The 17,804-nt window shown below is 36.6% G+C and overlaps 3 protein-coding genes across 3 annotated transcripts; all 3 read left to right on the forward strand.

The window, feature by feature from the left end:
- Positions 1 to 355: 355 nt before the first annotated feature.
- On the forward strand, positions 356 to 3,322 carry LOC141818300 (glutamate dehydrogenase 2, mitochondrial-like). Its single transcript, XM_074705820.1, has 5 exons — positions 356 to 771; positions 902 to 976; positions 2,062 to 2,178; positions 2,372 to 2,579; positions 3,269 to 3,322. Exons 1-5 carry the CDS (start codon positions 586 to 588, stop codon positions 3,286 to 3,288), a joined length of 606 nt encoding a protein of 201 aa, XP_074561921.1. The 5' UTR covers positions 356 to 585; the 3' UTR covers positions 3,289 to 3,322.
- Positions 3,323 to 4,772: 1,450 nt separating this feature from the next.
- On the forward strand, positions 4,773 to 5,372 carry LOC141818295 (uncharacterized protein At1g08160-like). The gene has a single exon (XM_074705816.1). It carries the CDS (start codon positions 4,773 to 4,775, stop codon positions 5,370 to 5,372), a length of 600 nt encoding a protein of 199 aa, XP_074561917.1.
- Positions 5,373 to 6,331: 959 nt separating this feature from the next.
- Positions 6,332 to 16,979, forward strand: LOC141818309 (uncharacterized). Its single transcript, XM_074705834.1, has 14 exons — positions 6,332 to 6,717; positions 8,186 to 8,264; positions 8,373 to 8,462; positions 8,536 to 8,580; positions 9,625 to 9,660; positions 9,862 to 9,897; positions 12,008 to 12,101; positions 12,237 to 12,295; positions 14,372 to 14,482; positions 14,595 to 14,725; positions 14,812 to 14,851; positions 15,408 to 15,470; positions 15,567 to 15,754; positions 16,113 to 16,979. The coding sequence occupies exons 1-14, from the start codon at positions 6,332 to 6,334 to the stop codon at positions 16,600 to 16,602; spliced, it is 1,848 nt and encodes a 615-aa protein (XP_074561935.1). The 3' UTR covers positions 16,603 to 16,979.
- The last annotated feature ends 825 nt before the right edge of the window (positions 16,980 to 17,804 follow it).

Here is a 17,804-nt window from a genome sequence, read left to right on the forward strand (position 1 = left end):
TTAAGGTAGTATATGGAAAGTTGCATGGATTCCAGTCTCCTACAGTGGAGAAAATCCAAGGATTAAGGAGGTTAGATTCTTGGCTTCATACTTGTTTGGAACTACTCTTCATATGAGTTGTCTCTTGGCAAAAAGTCGCTACTGGTGGTGCCAGAAGAACCATGCCTCTGCAATTTTGTGCTTGAAATTTGACTTTTGTTACTACCAAAAAGAAAAGGAAATCAAATCCTTAACTATGACGAACATTGATATGATACAACTAGACTGCTTTTTTGGATAATCTTGCTGTTAATTTTAACTGGAGTGCCCTTCTTGTTAATTTTAACAGGAAATTCAATTCCTGGTTTAAAGTTATTTTTATCTCCCTACTAATAATGGACAACATATGATTCCATATGTAGATCCAGCCATCTGATGATGGCATGGTAGGTTCTGCAATGAGTATAGATGCATTATTGCACCATGAATCATTTCCTCAGAATTTATGCTAAATACATCATTGTTTAAGGTGTTTGTTCACTAGTTGCAAAACGCTTTTGGTTATGGTAGGTCGACCTTGATGAGGTGAATGCTTTAGCTCAACTGATGACATGGAAGACGGCTGTTGCAAACATACCATACGGTGGAGCAAAGGGCGGCATTGGATGCTCTCCGGGTGATCTAAGTAACAGTGAGTTGGAACGACTAACACGAGTCTTCACACAAAAAATTCATGACCTTATTGGGATTCATACGGATGTTCCAGCACCTGACATGGGAACAAATGCTCAGGTGATCATTTCATACACTATCATCAGAAATTTTCCTTTAATTTAAAAGTAAATCTAATTTATATTGTCAAAAATGTTAGTTAAAGTTTGTACCTTTACTGCAAGATGTTGATGTTCTTTAATTTGGGCAGACCATGGCTTGGATCTTAGATGAGTACTCCAAATTCCATGGCCACTCACCGGCAGTTGTAACAGGGAAACCAATAGTAAGTGAAGCTAATTTATGTAAACCTCATGTATTTAATGAAAATTCTCTTTAAGTTAGAGGTGAGCAAAAATTCGGTTAAGCCGAATAAACTGATCAAATTAAAAAGTTCGATTCGGTTATTTCGGGATTTCGGTTATTTTTTCTTAAAAAATCGGTTAATTCGGTTCAGTTTCTATTTTAAAATTCCTTATTGTGTTAAACCGAATAAACCAAATTATTTAAATTAGAAAAAATAATTTATAAATTTTAAGTAAATAAATTTATAAATTCTTAATTATTTAGTAAAATTTTTACAATATTTAAAAAATTTGGTTAATTTGGTTAAAAACCGAATTAATCGATAAAATATCGGTTCGGTTTGTTCGATTTTTATTGAAAAATTTGGTCGGTTCAATTGGTTTGAAAAAAATCGATTTATTCGATTTTCAATTTATTCGGTTCGATTTGATTCGATTTTAATTGAATACTCATCGTTACTCTAAGCTGAAGTGACCTCCATTTCGATGTGCCATGTGTCGGATCTTGGTGGCTCGTTAGGTAGGGAAACTGCTACAGGACGTGGTGTCGTATACGAAACCAATCGTAAGTGAAGCTCATTTATGTAAACCTCATGTATTTAATGAAAATTCTCTCTAAGCTAGGGGTGAATAAAAATTCGGTTAAACCGAATAAACTGATCGAATTAAAAAGTTCGGTTCGGTTATTTCGAAATTTCGGTTATTTTTTCTTAAAAAATCGGTTAATTCGATTCGGTTTCGATTTTAAAATTCCTTATTTGGTTAAACCGAATAAACTAAATTATTTAAATTAGAAAAATTAATTTATAAATTTTAAGTAAATAAATTTATAAATCCCTAATTATTTAGTAAAATTTTTATAATATTTAAAAAATTCAGTTAAAAACTGAATTAACCGATAAAATATCGGTTCGGTTTGTTCGGTTTTTATTGAAAAATTTGATCGGTTCGGTTGGCTCGAAAAAAATCAATTTATTCGATTTTTGATTTATTCGATTCGATTTTAATTGAATACTCACTCTTACTCTAAGCTGAAGTAACCTCCATTTTGATGTGCCATGTGTAGGATCTTGGTGGCTCGTTAGGTAGGGAAGCTGCTACAGGACGTGGTGTCGTATACGCAACCAAAGCTTTACTGGATGAACATGACAAGTCTATTTCAGGATCGACTTTCGTAATCCAGGTGAATCCAACGCTTTATATTTGCTGCATTTATAATGAGTAAGAGTGAGTTAGGAAGAATATGATCAAGATGAATATGAGCATGATTGTTAACCAGGATCAAGCTAGATAAATGTAGGAATGGCTATAACTCTGATACTTCATAAACAAGTTAACGGGACTTTACATTCTGATGCTGCTTCTGTTATGTTCAGGGATTTGGAAATGTTGGTTCATGGGCTGCGCAAATCCTTCATCAGGAAGGGGGCAAGGTGATTGCAATTGGAGATGTAACAGGTGCCATCAAGAACCCTAATGGCATCGACATTCCTGCTCTGATCAAGCATAAAAGCGAGGGTCATGCTCTGAAGGACTTCAAAGGAGCAGATCCATTGGATAAGGATGAATTACTTCTGCATAAGGGTGAGTATTCGGTTAAAACCGAATCGAACCGAACCGAATTAATCGAAAACTGAATAAATCGATTTTTTTCGAACCAACCGAATCGACCGAATTTTCCAATAAAAACCGAACAAACCGAACCGATATTTTATCGGTTAATTCGGTTTTCGAATTAACCGAATTAACCGAATTAACCGATTTTTTTAAATATTATAAAAATTTTACTAATAAATTATAGATTTATAAATTTATTTACTTAAAATTTATAAATTATTATTTTTATTTAATTAATTCGGTTTATTCGGTTTAACCGAATAAGAAAATTTAAAACCGAAATCGAACCGAATTAACCGATTTTTTTAAAAAAAAATAATGAATTTCTGAAATAACCGAATTGAATTAAAAATTCGGTTCGGTTTGATCGATTTATTCGGTTTAACCGAATTTTTGCTCACTCCTACTTCTGCATGAATGTGATGTTCTTATCCCTTCTGCCTTGGGTGGTGTACTGCACAGGTCCTCAACTTTTCCCCCCTCTTTTGCATCCTGAGTTCTAAACTCATTCAATAGGCTCTATAATTCACACAGGCTTCTCCTAATTGATTATTTCTTTCCTTGTGTTTCTTGCATGATATTTGCTTAATCCCTAAAACATTCTGAAACGAATTCAAACCCACCCTTCTTTCTTTAAAATTTTCGATGCTTGCCAGGGGAAATGTTGCTGATGTGAAGGCCAAGTACATTGTCGAAGCAGCCAATAATCCAACTGATCCTGAAGCCGACGAGGTAGAGTACCTTCAGCATTATAGTTGAGTCAGCCATTCCAAAAAGCTCACACTTCATACAATACTGTTTTGGACACAGATACTATCTAAATTCTGACGGTGTCGTTGTCAGTTACTTCGAGTGGGTTCAGGTACCTCCTAACACAGTCCCTCTTGCTTCAAAGTCTCTACTTGAAGATTCACGTAAGCATATTGTTGACTTGTCGTCGTGTGGAATTTCGTAGAACATCCAAGGATTCATGTGGAACGAAGAGAAGGTGAATCACGAGCTAAAGGAGTACATGAAGAGTGCTTTCAAGAACATCAAGACGATGTGCCAGACCCATGACTGCAACCTCCGCATGGGCGCGATCACCTTGGGAGTCAACAGGGTTGCCCGTGCTACTCTCTTGAGGGGTTGGGAAGCATAAGAACAAGAATGCACTTCGATTAGTTCTATCAGTTCTATCGTATACAATTTTTTTTTATAAACAAGGAGATCATGAAAGACTCTGATTGATCTATCTGAGCAATTTAGCATTATTTCAAGAGCTCTTCTGTATCGCAGAGTAAAATTTACTCGGTATCTTTTTGTCTATCAGTGAAAAATACTTTGGCAGCCGATTAGTCAGGTTTTATTTTTTTTTTTTTGCAACAAGATGGTAAGATTTTCTAATGATACGATGTCTAGGTATCCTTTTCAATTTTGCTTTAATGTTGTTTGAAAATAAAAGTTCAAATCTATTTTTTTTCTCTCTCAACTTAATCTTCATCCCAGACAATGAAGGAGAGCCAACAAATACACTCTAACGGTACACATTCACACAGTCGGTAACCCGTAAATGGAGGAGGGTATTCTCAAATCTTCGAATTCCTTTATCTTCTTCGTGCCGGGGCAATACCTTTCTACTCACGCTTGTTTGCTCATGTCATAACCAACTCTCCTTAATTTCGAAATGCAAAATTATTTAGATTCTGCACAATATTATATGTTTAATTTGCCATCATTATATCATGGCCTACAACAGGAGAACAACTTGTGCTTCAAGGCAAAAGGGGAAAAAAAGAGGGAAGAATCACTTATATCACAATCCACCAAGCAACTAAATTAATCCCACTCCTGCTTAATTATTTCACTTAATTAGTCAGAATTAAACCTAATTAGCTCTTTCAAGTGTATTTAGTAGACTTTAAGGTGGCAATTAACATTGCTTCTCGCATTGCATGGCCTTTGTTCTTAGAGTGGGCACTAAGTATTCCAAAGCAAAAGCAAATAAAATACTCGATAATTCGTTATCTCCAAATATAACACTAATTCAATCAATTAGATTTATATATTAAACAAATAAAAATATATTAATATTTATTTTATTTTAATAATAAATCACCCTTTCTCTTCAAATGCCTATAAATAATCCGCCGCAATGAGTGTTGTACGAATCCAAAGCCCATGGCCGGTCCGGTAACCTCGCAGCCGTCGTCGCGGCCCAGCGTCCTCCGTTGCTGCGCCGTCGCCGTCCTCTTACTCGTCGTTCTCCTCGGCCTCGCCGTCCTCGTCTTCTGGCTCGCCGTCCGCCCCAAGCCCCTGGAGTTCACCGTCGACGGCGCCCGCGTGCGCGGCTTCAACGTCTCGGGCCACGCGCTCGACGCCGCCTTCGACCTCACCCTGAGCGCGCACAACCGCAACCGCCGCGTGTCGGTGTACTACGACTCCATGGAGGTGTCCGTGTGGCTCGACGAGCAGTCGGTGGCGGCGGCGGAGGCGGCGCCGTTCCACCAGCCGCGGCGGAACGTGACGACGCTGGGGGTGGCCGCCGCGGCCCGCGGCGCGCCCCTGCTCGCGCCGGTGGAGAAGAGCCTGAAGCGGGAGCGGTCCGGCGGCTGGCTGGGGCTCGAGGTGCGCGTGCGCGCCCGGATCAGGCTCAAGGTGGGCGCCATCAAGACGCGCCACTACGTCCTCCGGGCCTACTGCCCGTCGGTGATCGTGAGGTTCGCCGCGCCGTCGCCGGCCCAGGAATTCAACAAGGTTTACTGCGACGTGGATATCTGATGACCCAATCATTACCTCGACGAGTGACCGCCGTCATTTTCCATCGTGTTCGTGTGCTAAATTAATGCGAGATTGCTCTGCCATGATTGATTCTGTGTGTATGCTTTCTATCCTGTGTGTTATGCTTAAAGATTTTTTTTGTTTTTCATAATAGTCAATTTGAATTAATGGTCAGATTAATTTATTCTATCAAATAATTTAAATGGATTGAATTAAAATTTTATCAATTTATTTTAAGATAAATTTAAATAAATTGACCCGTCTAACTCCGTGGATCCACCACTTGAGTGGACCCACAAATTGAGAAAATTTATTTATTTTAAATTTTAAAATTAAAATAGAAAACTTAATTAATTAGTGGGGTTGATCCATTTAAATTACAATTTAAACTTAAAAAATTGCCAAATTCAAACTTAAAAATTTTAACTTAATAAATTTAAATTATAATTCAAAATTTTAAAATTTTTAATATTTTTTTTTTTTAATAGGTTTGAGTTGATCCGTCTAATCCGTGATCCATTTTTAGTTGAATTGGATTGAAATTTTTCTAATCCGTCAAGTTAGTGGATTGATCCGTCTCATCATATAATGGCCCAACTATGACAATTGATCTGCCCCATTAAGAGTTAATCCGTTTAATTATTTCTTTTTAAGGATAATTTTCATTTTTCACATTGCCCCTTAATTTTTTCAAAATAGAATCGACTCAATTACGCAGGCGGGTGAGAAAGCGGGTTGACTACACAGGTGAGCCATGCGAACCACGGACTCACGTGATCTGTGGGTGATCTCTCGCACGTGCTGAGAGATTCATAGTTTTCCTCTGTAACGTTCCGCATAATCCCGCTAGAAAACCCTACTCGCCTGCTGTGTGTGTTTCATAGTTGATGATCCATGGTTCATGGCGTCGGATCTGCATCGTTGAAGCCTCGAAGGGGGAGCAGTTGACATAGCATCAAATGGAGGAGGCGGCGGCGGCAGCGGTGGGGGAATCCTCCGTTGCGCGGAGTATCGACCTGGAAGAGGACGAGCCGTTGCTCAACGACCCGGGGGTGGATGATCGAGTGGCGCGACAGGAGGTTACGGAGGATGCGCGACAGAGGATGCAGGACGGTGAGCGCGAGGTGGTTTGGCTGGGAGAATCCGACGGAGAGGGGGATGCCGACGGGCAGAGCGGGGGAGAGGAGGCAGCAGAGGAAGAAGGGGCGGAGGAGGGGAACGAGCGGGGTGGAGCGGGGTGCGAGAGTTTGGGCATGACGGAGACCGTCGAGTTGGAGGCTTCCTCGTCCCCAAATTGTCCCGTTTGCTACGAGCCGTGGCAAGCCGAGGGGCTACACCGTGTTTGGTAAGGAAAAATTTGAGTTTGTTTCATTTTTTTCTTTGTTGATATATTCTCGTTTCAATTCCTTTTCTGTTACATTGCTGATTAACATGATGGCCAATTTTTATTTTTATTTTTGTATTCTTAGGGTTGCCTATAAGAACCATCTTGCACCCTAGTTTGCTACTTTGCATGTTAGTGTCTCAAAGTGAGTTAAGACCATGCACAATGTACGGGGGTCAAGCAGTGGCAACACGATGATTGTGATGGAATTAATGGTGGTGGTAGAGAGTTTGTGATGCAGGGTAGTTTATGCTGGTGAGGAACAGTGGTCTAGGGGTAACTGATGCCCGATCTAGTAAGAAATCAGTGGAAAAAGGGAAAAGAAAAGAGACATCACTTTGAGGATATCAACCTCCAATTGCCAAAGGCGCCCCCACATGAGGTGCTTAGACTCTATAGCTAATTCTAGAGAAAATAAAGGAATTGTGAGATAACAATTTGAACAAATTTGAATAAGCCCCAATGGACTTGGAGATATAATGCATTTGAGTGAGTAGATCATGCTATAATATTACTATCCACTTAGATCAAGCGTCACCCAAATCTCTTATCGCAATTAGGCATGTCAACAAGCTGTGCCTAGGTTAGGCACGGCCCTAGCCCATTAGGTCCACTTGCAATAAATGATTAAATATATTATTAGTATGTATTTAATCAATTTTTTTATTAAATCTTATGCAATAAGCAAAGCAGGCCACATTTGTTGTGGCCTGGTCTTGGCCTGCTGGCCACAGAGATGCTACCACCCAGATCCCATCTCTGTCTTGGGTTGAGCATGGCATGACTCAAGCTGTGTTAGCCCAGGCATGAAACCATTCAAGCCATGTCGGGCCGAGCTAAGCCACTGGTGGCCAGACCCAATTGACATCTCTCATTGCAATAAGGGTGGCTACAGTTTTCAGTCAACAGGTCTTCATAATTAAGATGGCATAGATGAGAAGATTGCATGACACTCAAATAATGTGGGTTTCTTGAGCTATTGTTTTTAATATGTTAACAATTTGAAATACATGTCTCACAGAGACTTGCGATTAAAACTCAACTGCATGTCAATGTTTTGTGACTGTTCATGAGCACTAGTGTTGTAGTAATGTTTATATGTTACATTTTTTAACCTAGACTCATATATATGATTACTAGAAGACCAAGATTCTCACTTAGTCTGTCTTTCTATATTACTCTAAATGATCAACACATGTTAAAATCATTGAACTAGAATGCATACATTTTGTCTTAAATCATTTTGTTTGGAGATGCTAATATATTACTACATTGTTTTTTTGGCTGTACTGTGTAGTATTAAATTTAATCATAATTTTCAAGCAACAGCTTTGTGGCTTTGGCTGAAATATATGTAATTTTTTTTCAAAACTTTGTAGCGTAAGAATTACTTTTGCTTTTCTGATTTTGTCCATTGTTGCAATTACAGCTGTGTACCCTGTGGGCATGTTTATGGTAGATCCTGCCTTGAGCGATGGCTAAAACAATGTGGAAAGAATGTTGGAAAGGTACTTCGCTGACTTCTGGAACTAGAATCTGATTTCCAATTAAGTTATGCATTTGTTTGATTTTTATAAACAATCTGTTTGTTAATTCTTATTGGCGCAATTCGGCAGTGCCCTCAATGTAATAAGAAGTTTAGGCGAAAAGCGATTGTTAATCTTTATGCGCCAGTGATTGCTGTACCTAATGATGATCTAGAAAAGGTTGCATCTCTTCTACACTACAGGATCTATTTATTCATGCTATCTAAATGCTGAATAATTTGGTCATCTTCAGGAAGTGCATTGTTTAAAGAAGGAAAACATGTCTCTTAAAATAGAGGTAAAATTAGAGGACTCATTGTTCTCTATGTGCTGTATTCCGTGTATTGTTTGCTCCTGTATTTTTTATTTGTAACCATTGGATATTGATATAGCAACCTTTTTTGTTTTTCCTCTTATCTTGTCCAGTGTGTTTTATAAACTGCTCAACATTCTCTTTTTTAGTTTTTACATAAAAACATCAATCATGTAGCTTGCATGTGAACTCAACAAACCATTTTCATTGGGTAAAATGAACATTGCAAAACTATTATACCTTGTGATTAGTACAAGCCATTTTATAATTGGTAGACAATTCAAGTATCAATTTATCTGGAACATGTGTGTGCAAATGTTCCTGCAAAGAAAAATCCAGTTCCTGCTGCACTATTTAACATTATTAACTTGATCTATTGCTCTTTCCATAGGAAGGAAACCTTTAATGCCAATAGGAATGAATAAAGTAACTGCAGTGTTGCAATGAGCGAGGAGCTTTTAGCATATGACCATAAAAAATATTTTACAGGTTAACAAAATTCCTAGTTTGTTAAGGTCTAAGTCAATGCTGGCTAGGAATTTTGTTAACATGTTAAGTCCTTTATGTGTCATATGCTATTGAGCTCCTCACTCCATAAGCCTATGGAGCCACATTAAACAGTTTATGTGGATGCGTTTTATAACAATGATGGTTATCATTAGGGACTTATGTTGCAATTTTTTTTTTGCTGGAATAGGCAAATTATATCTTTTAGTTACGGGGTGTATTATTGTTGTGTTGGCATAAACCCATTAGTTTAACTTAGTCTGGGTCAACTAATTGAATATTAAATCAATATATGCTGATATACATTGTATGACTTGCATGTATCTGATTTGACTGACTGATCCTTAGGAATCTTGCATTCACATGGATGCATGTGCTTCTCTTTATAATATATTTTCCAAGGGATATTTTGAATGAACTTTAGGATATCTGAGAACGTGAAGAATTATCATATATGTAATTTGAAAGAATTTACCAAGTGTGTTTTCTTATTATTTTTGATGTTTTTTGTTTTTTGTGCAGAAAAATGTATTGCTCGACGAGATTAATAAGCAAAAGGTAATTTTCATCATGCAGTTAGTTGCATGTAGCATCTTCTTATCATCTCTTATCATTGGAGAGTCATGGATAAGAAATTGTAGTAACATGACCAGCAAAATGTCATGTCATTGGCTATTTTGTTATAAGTTTTCCTGCAAATGTGTTAAGTGTTAGTCTTAGTTTTCCTTTTTAACTTATTCATATGTGTTTTGTTTTCAGAAGCGTGCAAAAGATATGGAATGTTTCTTAATAAATGTAAGAGATTCTATTCCTTTTTCTAAAATTAACCACGTACATCACATTTTATTGTTATTATTTTTATTTATAAGTGTCAATGTTAAAATTACTTGCATAGTACCTGTATCCAGAACTTGTGTAATCATAAATGGCAGCTTATGCGATATCAAACCTCTTTTAGTAATAAATGATCACTAGGCGGCTTACTTAGAGGAAGAACATTGAGGAGAAAAATGAAGTAGCTGAGGGAAGGAGAGGAGCTTACTTACCAAGAGGAAGAATGTAGCCATGAGGAAGTGGACCATGTCTCCACTTTCTTTGTTCCACTTCATGTCTTTACTGAGCTAGAGGAAGAAAATGAGGCAGAGATGGAAGCTTAACGAGGAGGAAGGAGACTTAAATTTGGAGCTAGATGTATTTCGTGTTTCAATCCGTTCCACATGTTGGTTGGTTGGTCAGTCAGTGGAAAAAAAATTCTTACAGCCCTATTGATGGCTTGGCATGGTATTTTAGACCGGGGTTTTAAATATCACTTTGTGTCCCTTGGCACAAGCGAAACATATTGTTATAATAGCTAATCTACACATGAGAAGCTCTGAAACCCCTGGTACATGTTGCATTGTGACCTTCTTCCATGAGAAACTACAAACCATCTGTCATAAGGAGCTCCAAATCAAAAATCTCATCCATCATCTCGTCGCGAGAAGCTCAAATTGTTCCTTCATTGCAAGAAGCTTTATGCCTGACTCCCCCAAACAGCAACCACACAAGCCTCATGCAAGACTTCCTTGAGGCTTTTTAGGGCATGCAATGATGGCCCACCTCCTTGTTCCTACGAGGTGAAAGTGCCACGCCTACACAAGGCGAGGCGAGGCTTCCGATTGTTCCATGACACTCCACAGAGGTTCATAATCCTCTTCCGCCTAGTTCTCCTCCACATTGGGTTTATTTCTCCTGTGTCACCCACAATCCTCTTCCATCTAGTTCTCCTCCTATGCGTTGGGTTTTCTCCTCCACCTACAGTTTGTGCTTGACACAATCACCGACATCGGCCATGCTGGTCAGTACATCTCGTTCCAGTCAGAGACTGTAACATGATTGGATGGCTTGGAATGAGATTTCAAATCTTGTTTTAGACCATGAAAATAGACCTTTGTACATTATGCATATACAGATAGTTCCTTAACAGAGGCAACTACTTCTGTTTGCAGGTTTCATGATTGGATGTTTTATTGTCTGTTGGCAAGTGGAGAGGAAAGGTTTCCCAGCATCGTTAGAGTGGAGGACAGATTTGGTTTCGCTAATGTAAGGGATATAAGTTTAGATGAGTCATGGGTTGAGTTTACAACTTGGCTGATGTATTCAGGTTTAATAATGAATTAAAAGTGTTATTGCCATGACAAGTAACAAAATTATTGTGTGAAATGGCAGCACAGGTATTGGCAATGAGAGAGGTGGCTATGGGTACTTTCAGCTGGTGTTTGAGATGGACCAGCAATTGTCGGAGAAGGTGCCCCTCAGGAATTGGAGATGGAACTTCAAGTGGAGATGTTAAAGAGAATTCTTCCTAAAGACAGTGTTTGAGGATCTCTGACAGGGCAGCATCTGGACTTGGTTTGAGCATTTGAATTGTTCCTGGCCAAAAGAAGAAAGAGAAGAAGATAAAGGGAAAGGTAGAACTGAAGGTGGTAGAGAGAAGAGGATACACTGGCAGGAGAAAGAGGGAAAAAGGAAGGAGAGGAGATAGAGCATAAAGAGAGTAAGAAGGGAAGAGAAGGAGAAGAGTGCATAACAGCATAAGGGTAGTGAGAGCAGGCCGAACAGGGAGAGATGAAATTGGGAAGGAGAAGAGGAGAGGAAGAATACGAGGAGGAAGGGAAATATCTGTTTCTGCTGGTACAAAACTGATGCTAGAGGGAGGAATGATGTAGGAGAAGTTCCATGAGTTAGAAATTAACTATACTCCCAACATATGTGCTTTCAAATACTATACAAGAAACTACCCTACAATGCACCTATTACTAAAATGAACTCGATGGTAAATGGAATTTTTATTGCATCATGTTGTCTGATATTTAAGACATTGTTATTAGCAGAAACTGCTAAGTTTGTCCTGAATTCTGTGTAGAAAATGGCTTGCGTAGAGCACACGTTATCAGGTTCGAGGGGACAGTTTGAAGTCTTTGATAAAGCACGGACTTCGGCATCTCAGTCATTTTATGGTAACCATTGATATCCTATATATGTTGTTGAATTATAGTATTTCAAAAAGCACCTATTTTTCTAAGTTAATTTTGTCATAGTGTTTTCAAGATTGGACTGCTTTCTCATGATATATTTTGCTGGTATATTGGCAGGCAAAAGCTTTGTGTCTCAATTTGATAATGTGCTTCCAAGCTGCCGCTTCACCTTGCAGGTTCTCTATCTAAATTTAATGCATTATTCTAATTTTTCTGATTGGCGTTTAGGAATTTTCTGTCTGATGTCTGACAACTTATGTCTTTTGTAAATTTGTTTTATATTATTTCATCAAAGGGGATATAATTTGTATCAATTTTTCATTTGACTTTTCTTGTCTTCGTTAGTTGTTTCTGTGGTAATTAGTAATTGCAGAATTAAATGAAGGAATTCCTGTACAGTTCAAATGTATATAAGGTGTACATCACCTAATTGTTGTGCATAAATCATTTAAATACTTCTTTTGACTCCTCATGTCTATGATAAATATCATTGCAACTTGAGAAGGATACATGAAAATCAAGGCCTTATTTGTTTAAGGAAAAACTTTTATTTTTTACTTTTTGGTTTTTAGAAACTAAAATTTGAAAATTAAAAAGAGATATAAAACAGATATTCAACATTGATTTTTTTGGCATGTTTAAATTTATTAGAGGTGAATGATGCAATAATTTTTTTCTTTCAAACTTTCAATGGCTTTCTTTTATTTTCTAAAAATTGTAAGTTGAAAATATAAAAATTTCATCGACCACACAGTGTCATTGTTTCTAGAACCATCTTAGTTAATTGTTGACAACATAAAAAAAGGGAATATGAATATTATAGTTATGAGAATAAAGTTATGTAGTCTTTGCCAATTAAAAGATATCATAATTGTATTTGTATCATGGTTTTTTATTGACTTTGAATATTGTGTCAAGGGGCTATATATCTGGGTTGTACATGACTCATGTCTAGGAAGACCCCTTTTTTGTGCCAGTTGAGCATGATCCAAGTTTGATTGGGCAAGGTTGTGCCCTCCGAGTCTTAATTAGATCATGGCATGCTAGTCCAAAATTTGCTAAACTTAGGCCTAGTCCAAGCATGTGCCCGACGGAATTAGATCATGCCTAGTTCAAGTTCATGCCTAGTTCGTTTGATTTTTTATTTTAAATCTAGAAAGTAAAAATAATAATACTTACATTAATGAAAAGTTTTAGTTTTGTCTATTAAAATTTTAAATAGTACTGAATTTTTTAAAGGAAAATTTTAAAATATCAAAAATTAGAAGTGATGAGGGATTAGAGAAAGTTAATCAGTAAGAGTGTACGGAGAGAATGAGAGTTTGTGAGACTAAGATTGGGTTTGAATGAAGTATGAGGGTGGGTGGGTACTATTTATAAGGAAATTTTAACCATTTTTATTTTATTTTTCCCTTTTCTAATTGTGTTAGAATGAAGGATTAGGTGGTGGTTGTGGTGGGGGGGGGTTTTAGGTGTATTATAGTCATTTACATGCATTTAAATGTTTTTTTTACTAGTCGTGAAGCATAAATGCATATTGGTTTCGGATGAGAAAAACCTTCCAATGTTAAATAGTCATATTAGTAGAAAAATCAAAAGTGTTGAATTTAAGGTCTATCATTTCACATAAATTGTTTTCTTAGAAAATATTTTCTTTATTTTTAAGCTTTTGTTTTCGCTATATCATTTTTGCACTTGAAATATGACATATGTTTCTATGTTATAATTTTTGCATTATAAAAAATTTCATTTAACTCTTCAAGATGTATGAATCCCAGCTGTGTATATGAATTGTGCGCATGCAGTAGTCTCTCTGGATAGTGGATCTCATGTTACCCTGGGTATGTTAGATATTTTTTTCCCTATTTTATGAATAGGATATTCTGCAGATTTGGAACCAAAGCCTGTCTAAATTTGTCTTGACTTATTTGATTATAGTTTTTTTTTTCCATTAGAAATATTTCTGTAATTTGTACCCACAGCTCCTACATGGATCCATAGCTACTGGTGACAATTCATAATACTGTTGAAATTTGTATAGATTTTGAAGTAAATAGGTTTTGGATGGATATGACTTTTATTAAGTGAAATATAATTTACTTAATGTGTATACCAAATTTCTCTTGTTTGTGACAAGCAGCTTTTCCAACATGAGTGTATTATCTTTGTAATTTGGAGTCGATTCCAACTATTTCAAAAAAGAAAAAAAAATCAAGGATGGATCTATATTTCTTTTACCTGCATATTTACAGAATGAGCTAGAGCTAAATGAAGCTCGGGTAATGGGAATAGATGGATCTAGTCACATCGTAATCGTCTCAGGAAAGTCACCTGGAATTGAACGAGAGCATGTCCTTAACAAGGTAAATCTTCACTCTCAGAGCACTCATGTTGGAACTTAAAAAAATTGCTAGTTTCTTTATTTTGGCCAGGGTCATTTGATACTCGTATAATGTTCTATTTTATTCTGTGCAGATTAGCTTGCTAAGTCAAAATGTAGGTAAAATAGAGCTTCCTCCCAACACTAGCGCTATTAAGGATCTTCGTATCCTTCCAAATGGACTTACACTTCTTGCATCATTGGGCAAGAAATTATTACTTTACAGGTTAGTGTGTTTTCTTTTGGACAAATATCATCTTGCAAAATTCAGTAAATGTCCTTGTTTGACCTAACTCATCACTTTGTATTCAGTATCGCGAGTAACAACCTTGCGCTTAAGTATGACTTACCGGTAATTCTTTGATCTCAGTGGCACTACTCAAAAAAATTTGTTTCTATTGTTCTGGTTTAGTTCTCTTGACATGCAATGCTTGCTGGATGCATTGTGTTATATTTTACATGTTACCAAATTTCGAGTCTGTACTATTTTTTTTTTTCTCGAAGCAAGTTGGCTTTTACTTTTTTTTTCTTTCAAATATGTGCCAGAACAGTGTGTGCCTCTACTAAAATTCATTGTAATTAGGAATCCTAGGTCCAGTTTGATTTTCTTTTACTATTTGTATATTAGACAATTTTGACAGCCCAATTCATATCCAGTAGCATTTAAGGAAGACTGCAATCCCATAGTTCCCTGACAGATTGGAAATATTTTGTCAATCAAACTTCAACCAAAAGTTGACATGTTTTCAATTGTTTCTCATATCTGGATGAGGAAAGATTTCCCTGACAGATTGGAAATATTTTGTCATTCAAACTTCAACCAAAAGTTGACAAATTTTCAATTGTTTCTCATATCTGAATGAAAAATGCTTTCTCTTAGTCTCTTGAGCCAGTATTAATATTTGCAGGCTCCTGCTTGGTCATGCTGTGGAGATAAAAGCAATTCACATAATGTGTATGCTGGATTGCAGGTCTGCTTATCTGCTCTTTAAGCATGCAATTGCTAGCTAGTGTTAATCATTTGTATTCATGCAGAGAAGGTTTCGTAACACAATTTTCCGTCATAGTCACAGAATGGCATGCTCTTGGTCTTTGATATCCGCCAGACCTCAGAACCCATGCAAGTAATAGAGGGCTTGACTAGCCACCCAGTCCATTCTGTTGATTCTGTTGTGCTAAATGATGGTGGCAGGAGGGTTTTCAGTGCTTCTTCTTCAGGTCCTTGTGTCTGGGAAGTCGGCTTTAACTGTGGAAGGTATGGCTGGGACATCATTACTTTCTAGAAGTTATGGTCTCTTTTCAGTTTAACTAATTAGCTTTGCCAGTTTGTTACAATTTAATCTTCGAGTGTGATTCGTCTTTATGTGTTAGATATCAGCTCGAAATTTCCAAACTTGCACTAAGCATGTTTTTTGAAACCCTAGTCCAAGGAATTATATTCAAATTTCTTTGCACATTCATTCTCATCATTGACTAAAATCCACAACTGTCATTATATTATGAACAGATTAATTGTGTTATTTTGCACATAGTGATATCATATTATTTCTGGATTGATACATCTATTTCCTTATTATTCCTGGATTGATGACATATCTTCTCCTTAACTGCAGACCATTTTTGATACCAGAAATGCAAAATCGAGGTGTATGCATCTCGCTTGCCTGTTGCGGTTCATCCGATACTGCAGTAGCTACATTTCGACCAAAATTTGGACTGCTTGATGATATCACGCCTTCTCAACTTCCATCTTCACCTGTTCTTGTTCCTCCTTCTGGAAAGTTAGGTTCCCATGTTCTCATCGAGGGGATCAACCGTTTAGATTTTGAGAGTCGCCAGATTGGTACTAGTGCTGTTAGCAATATTCGAATGCCCAAGTCTGCAATCTGCTCCGCGAGAGGTGACTTATTCTTTGCTTGTGGAGATGAAATGACCAACGGTGTGCACATTTGGCAGTTGCCGTTCTTCAACAGGTATATCGAACTGAAGCCACATCCGCATCCTATTCTCGATTTGAGGTATGTTCAACGGTCCGACGGCAATGGCTTACTAGGTTGCATAAGTGACAATAGACTACAGGTGTTTAGCTGCTGCTCCAGTTAGTTGCTTCACTTTGCAAATAGATCTATTTTGGCTTCTAACCTGTAGTTAAGGGCACACCTAGTTCAATGCGCAAAGATTAATTTAGTTAGTTTCGGACCTCTTAGACAAGATCGAAGTGGAGCCTAGGTCGATCACTCTTAAACTTAGTGGTAACTTTGCCTTAACCGGTGACACGGCAATTTGCCGAAATGTTAGTGTCTTAAGGCAATGATTTAGCACCTTTGTAACAACACTCAACCTTTCGCGAGGTTGTAGTCGTGCTCGAGGTCATCGACTAATAGTCTTGTAGTTTCGGTTGTTCGGGATGCCATTTTTTGAGAGTATGACATTGTTTATGTTCTAAATGTGGCCTCACTGTGAGGGTTGGATGAAGTTCTGCAAGCTAATGTTACTCATTTAGAGACTCCATGAGCATTCCACTCTCATAAATTATTATCATTCATTAATATTTTAAAGATTAATATAATCAATTTCACTCAATTTAGCTCAAAGTTTAAGTTAAATATTCATTTTCGTAATTGGCATATGGAAAAAAGGTAAAATTTTTAAATCCATCAAAATATTTTAATAACTCATGGCCAACTTTAATTTATGAAGATTGGAGATTAAATGTATTATCAAAATGTAGGGGAGGTTAATTGAAAGTTAGGAACTCTTGGGCCAAATTGAATTGTTTTTTCTGAACAAATTAGTAATTTCTGAAATATATGGGACAGAAACGCAAAATTTGTGTTAGGAATAATAATTGACTAGGAATGAAAAAAATAAAAAATTTTAGTATATACATATGATATTAATATATATGGAATAAATTCATATTAATGGTATATTAAAAATTTTGGTATGGTATTATATCATATTGAATTTTTAATATCGATATAAGATTTAATATTTTTAATATTTTAGTATATATTGAAATATTAAATAAATTCTCTTATATAATTATTTAATTTTCTAATTAGGGTATTGGGCTTTAGCCTTTAAAAATTTAAATCATCTATTCGATTGCTAATATTGATTTATTTGAATTAGAAATTAAAAATTAAAATTAAATCGAATTATTTAAATTAAGATATTTTTTTTAAAAATTTGAAAAATTTTTAAATAATCGAATTTTTATTTACACCTATTAATTCGTACGTAATTAGATAAATATATATATTTTTATCTTTTATAATTTCACGGTATTGTATGATAGAGTG

Source organism: Curcuma longa, unplaced genomic scaffold, assembly GCF_044706935.1.
Source record: "Curcuma longa cultivar G26 ecotype Majalengka, Jawa Barat unplaced genomic scaffold, ITB_CL_G26_1.1 contig_24229, whole genome shotgun sequence".
Taxonomy (NCBI): domain Eukaryota; kingdom Viridiplantae; phylum Streptophyta; class Magnoliopsida; order Zingiberales; family Zingiberaceae; genus Curcuma; species Curcuma longa.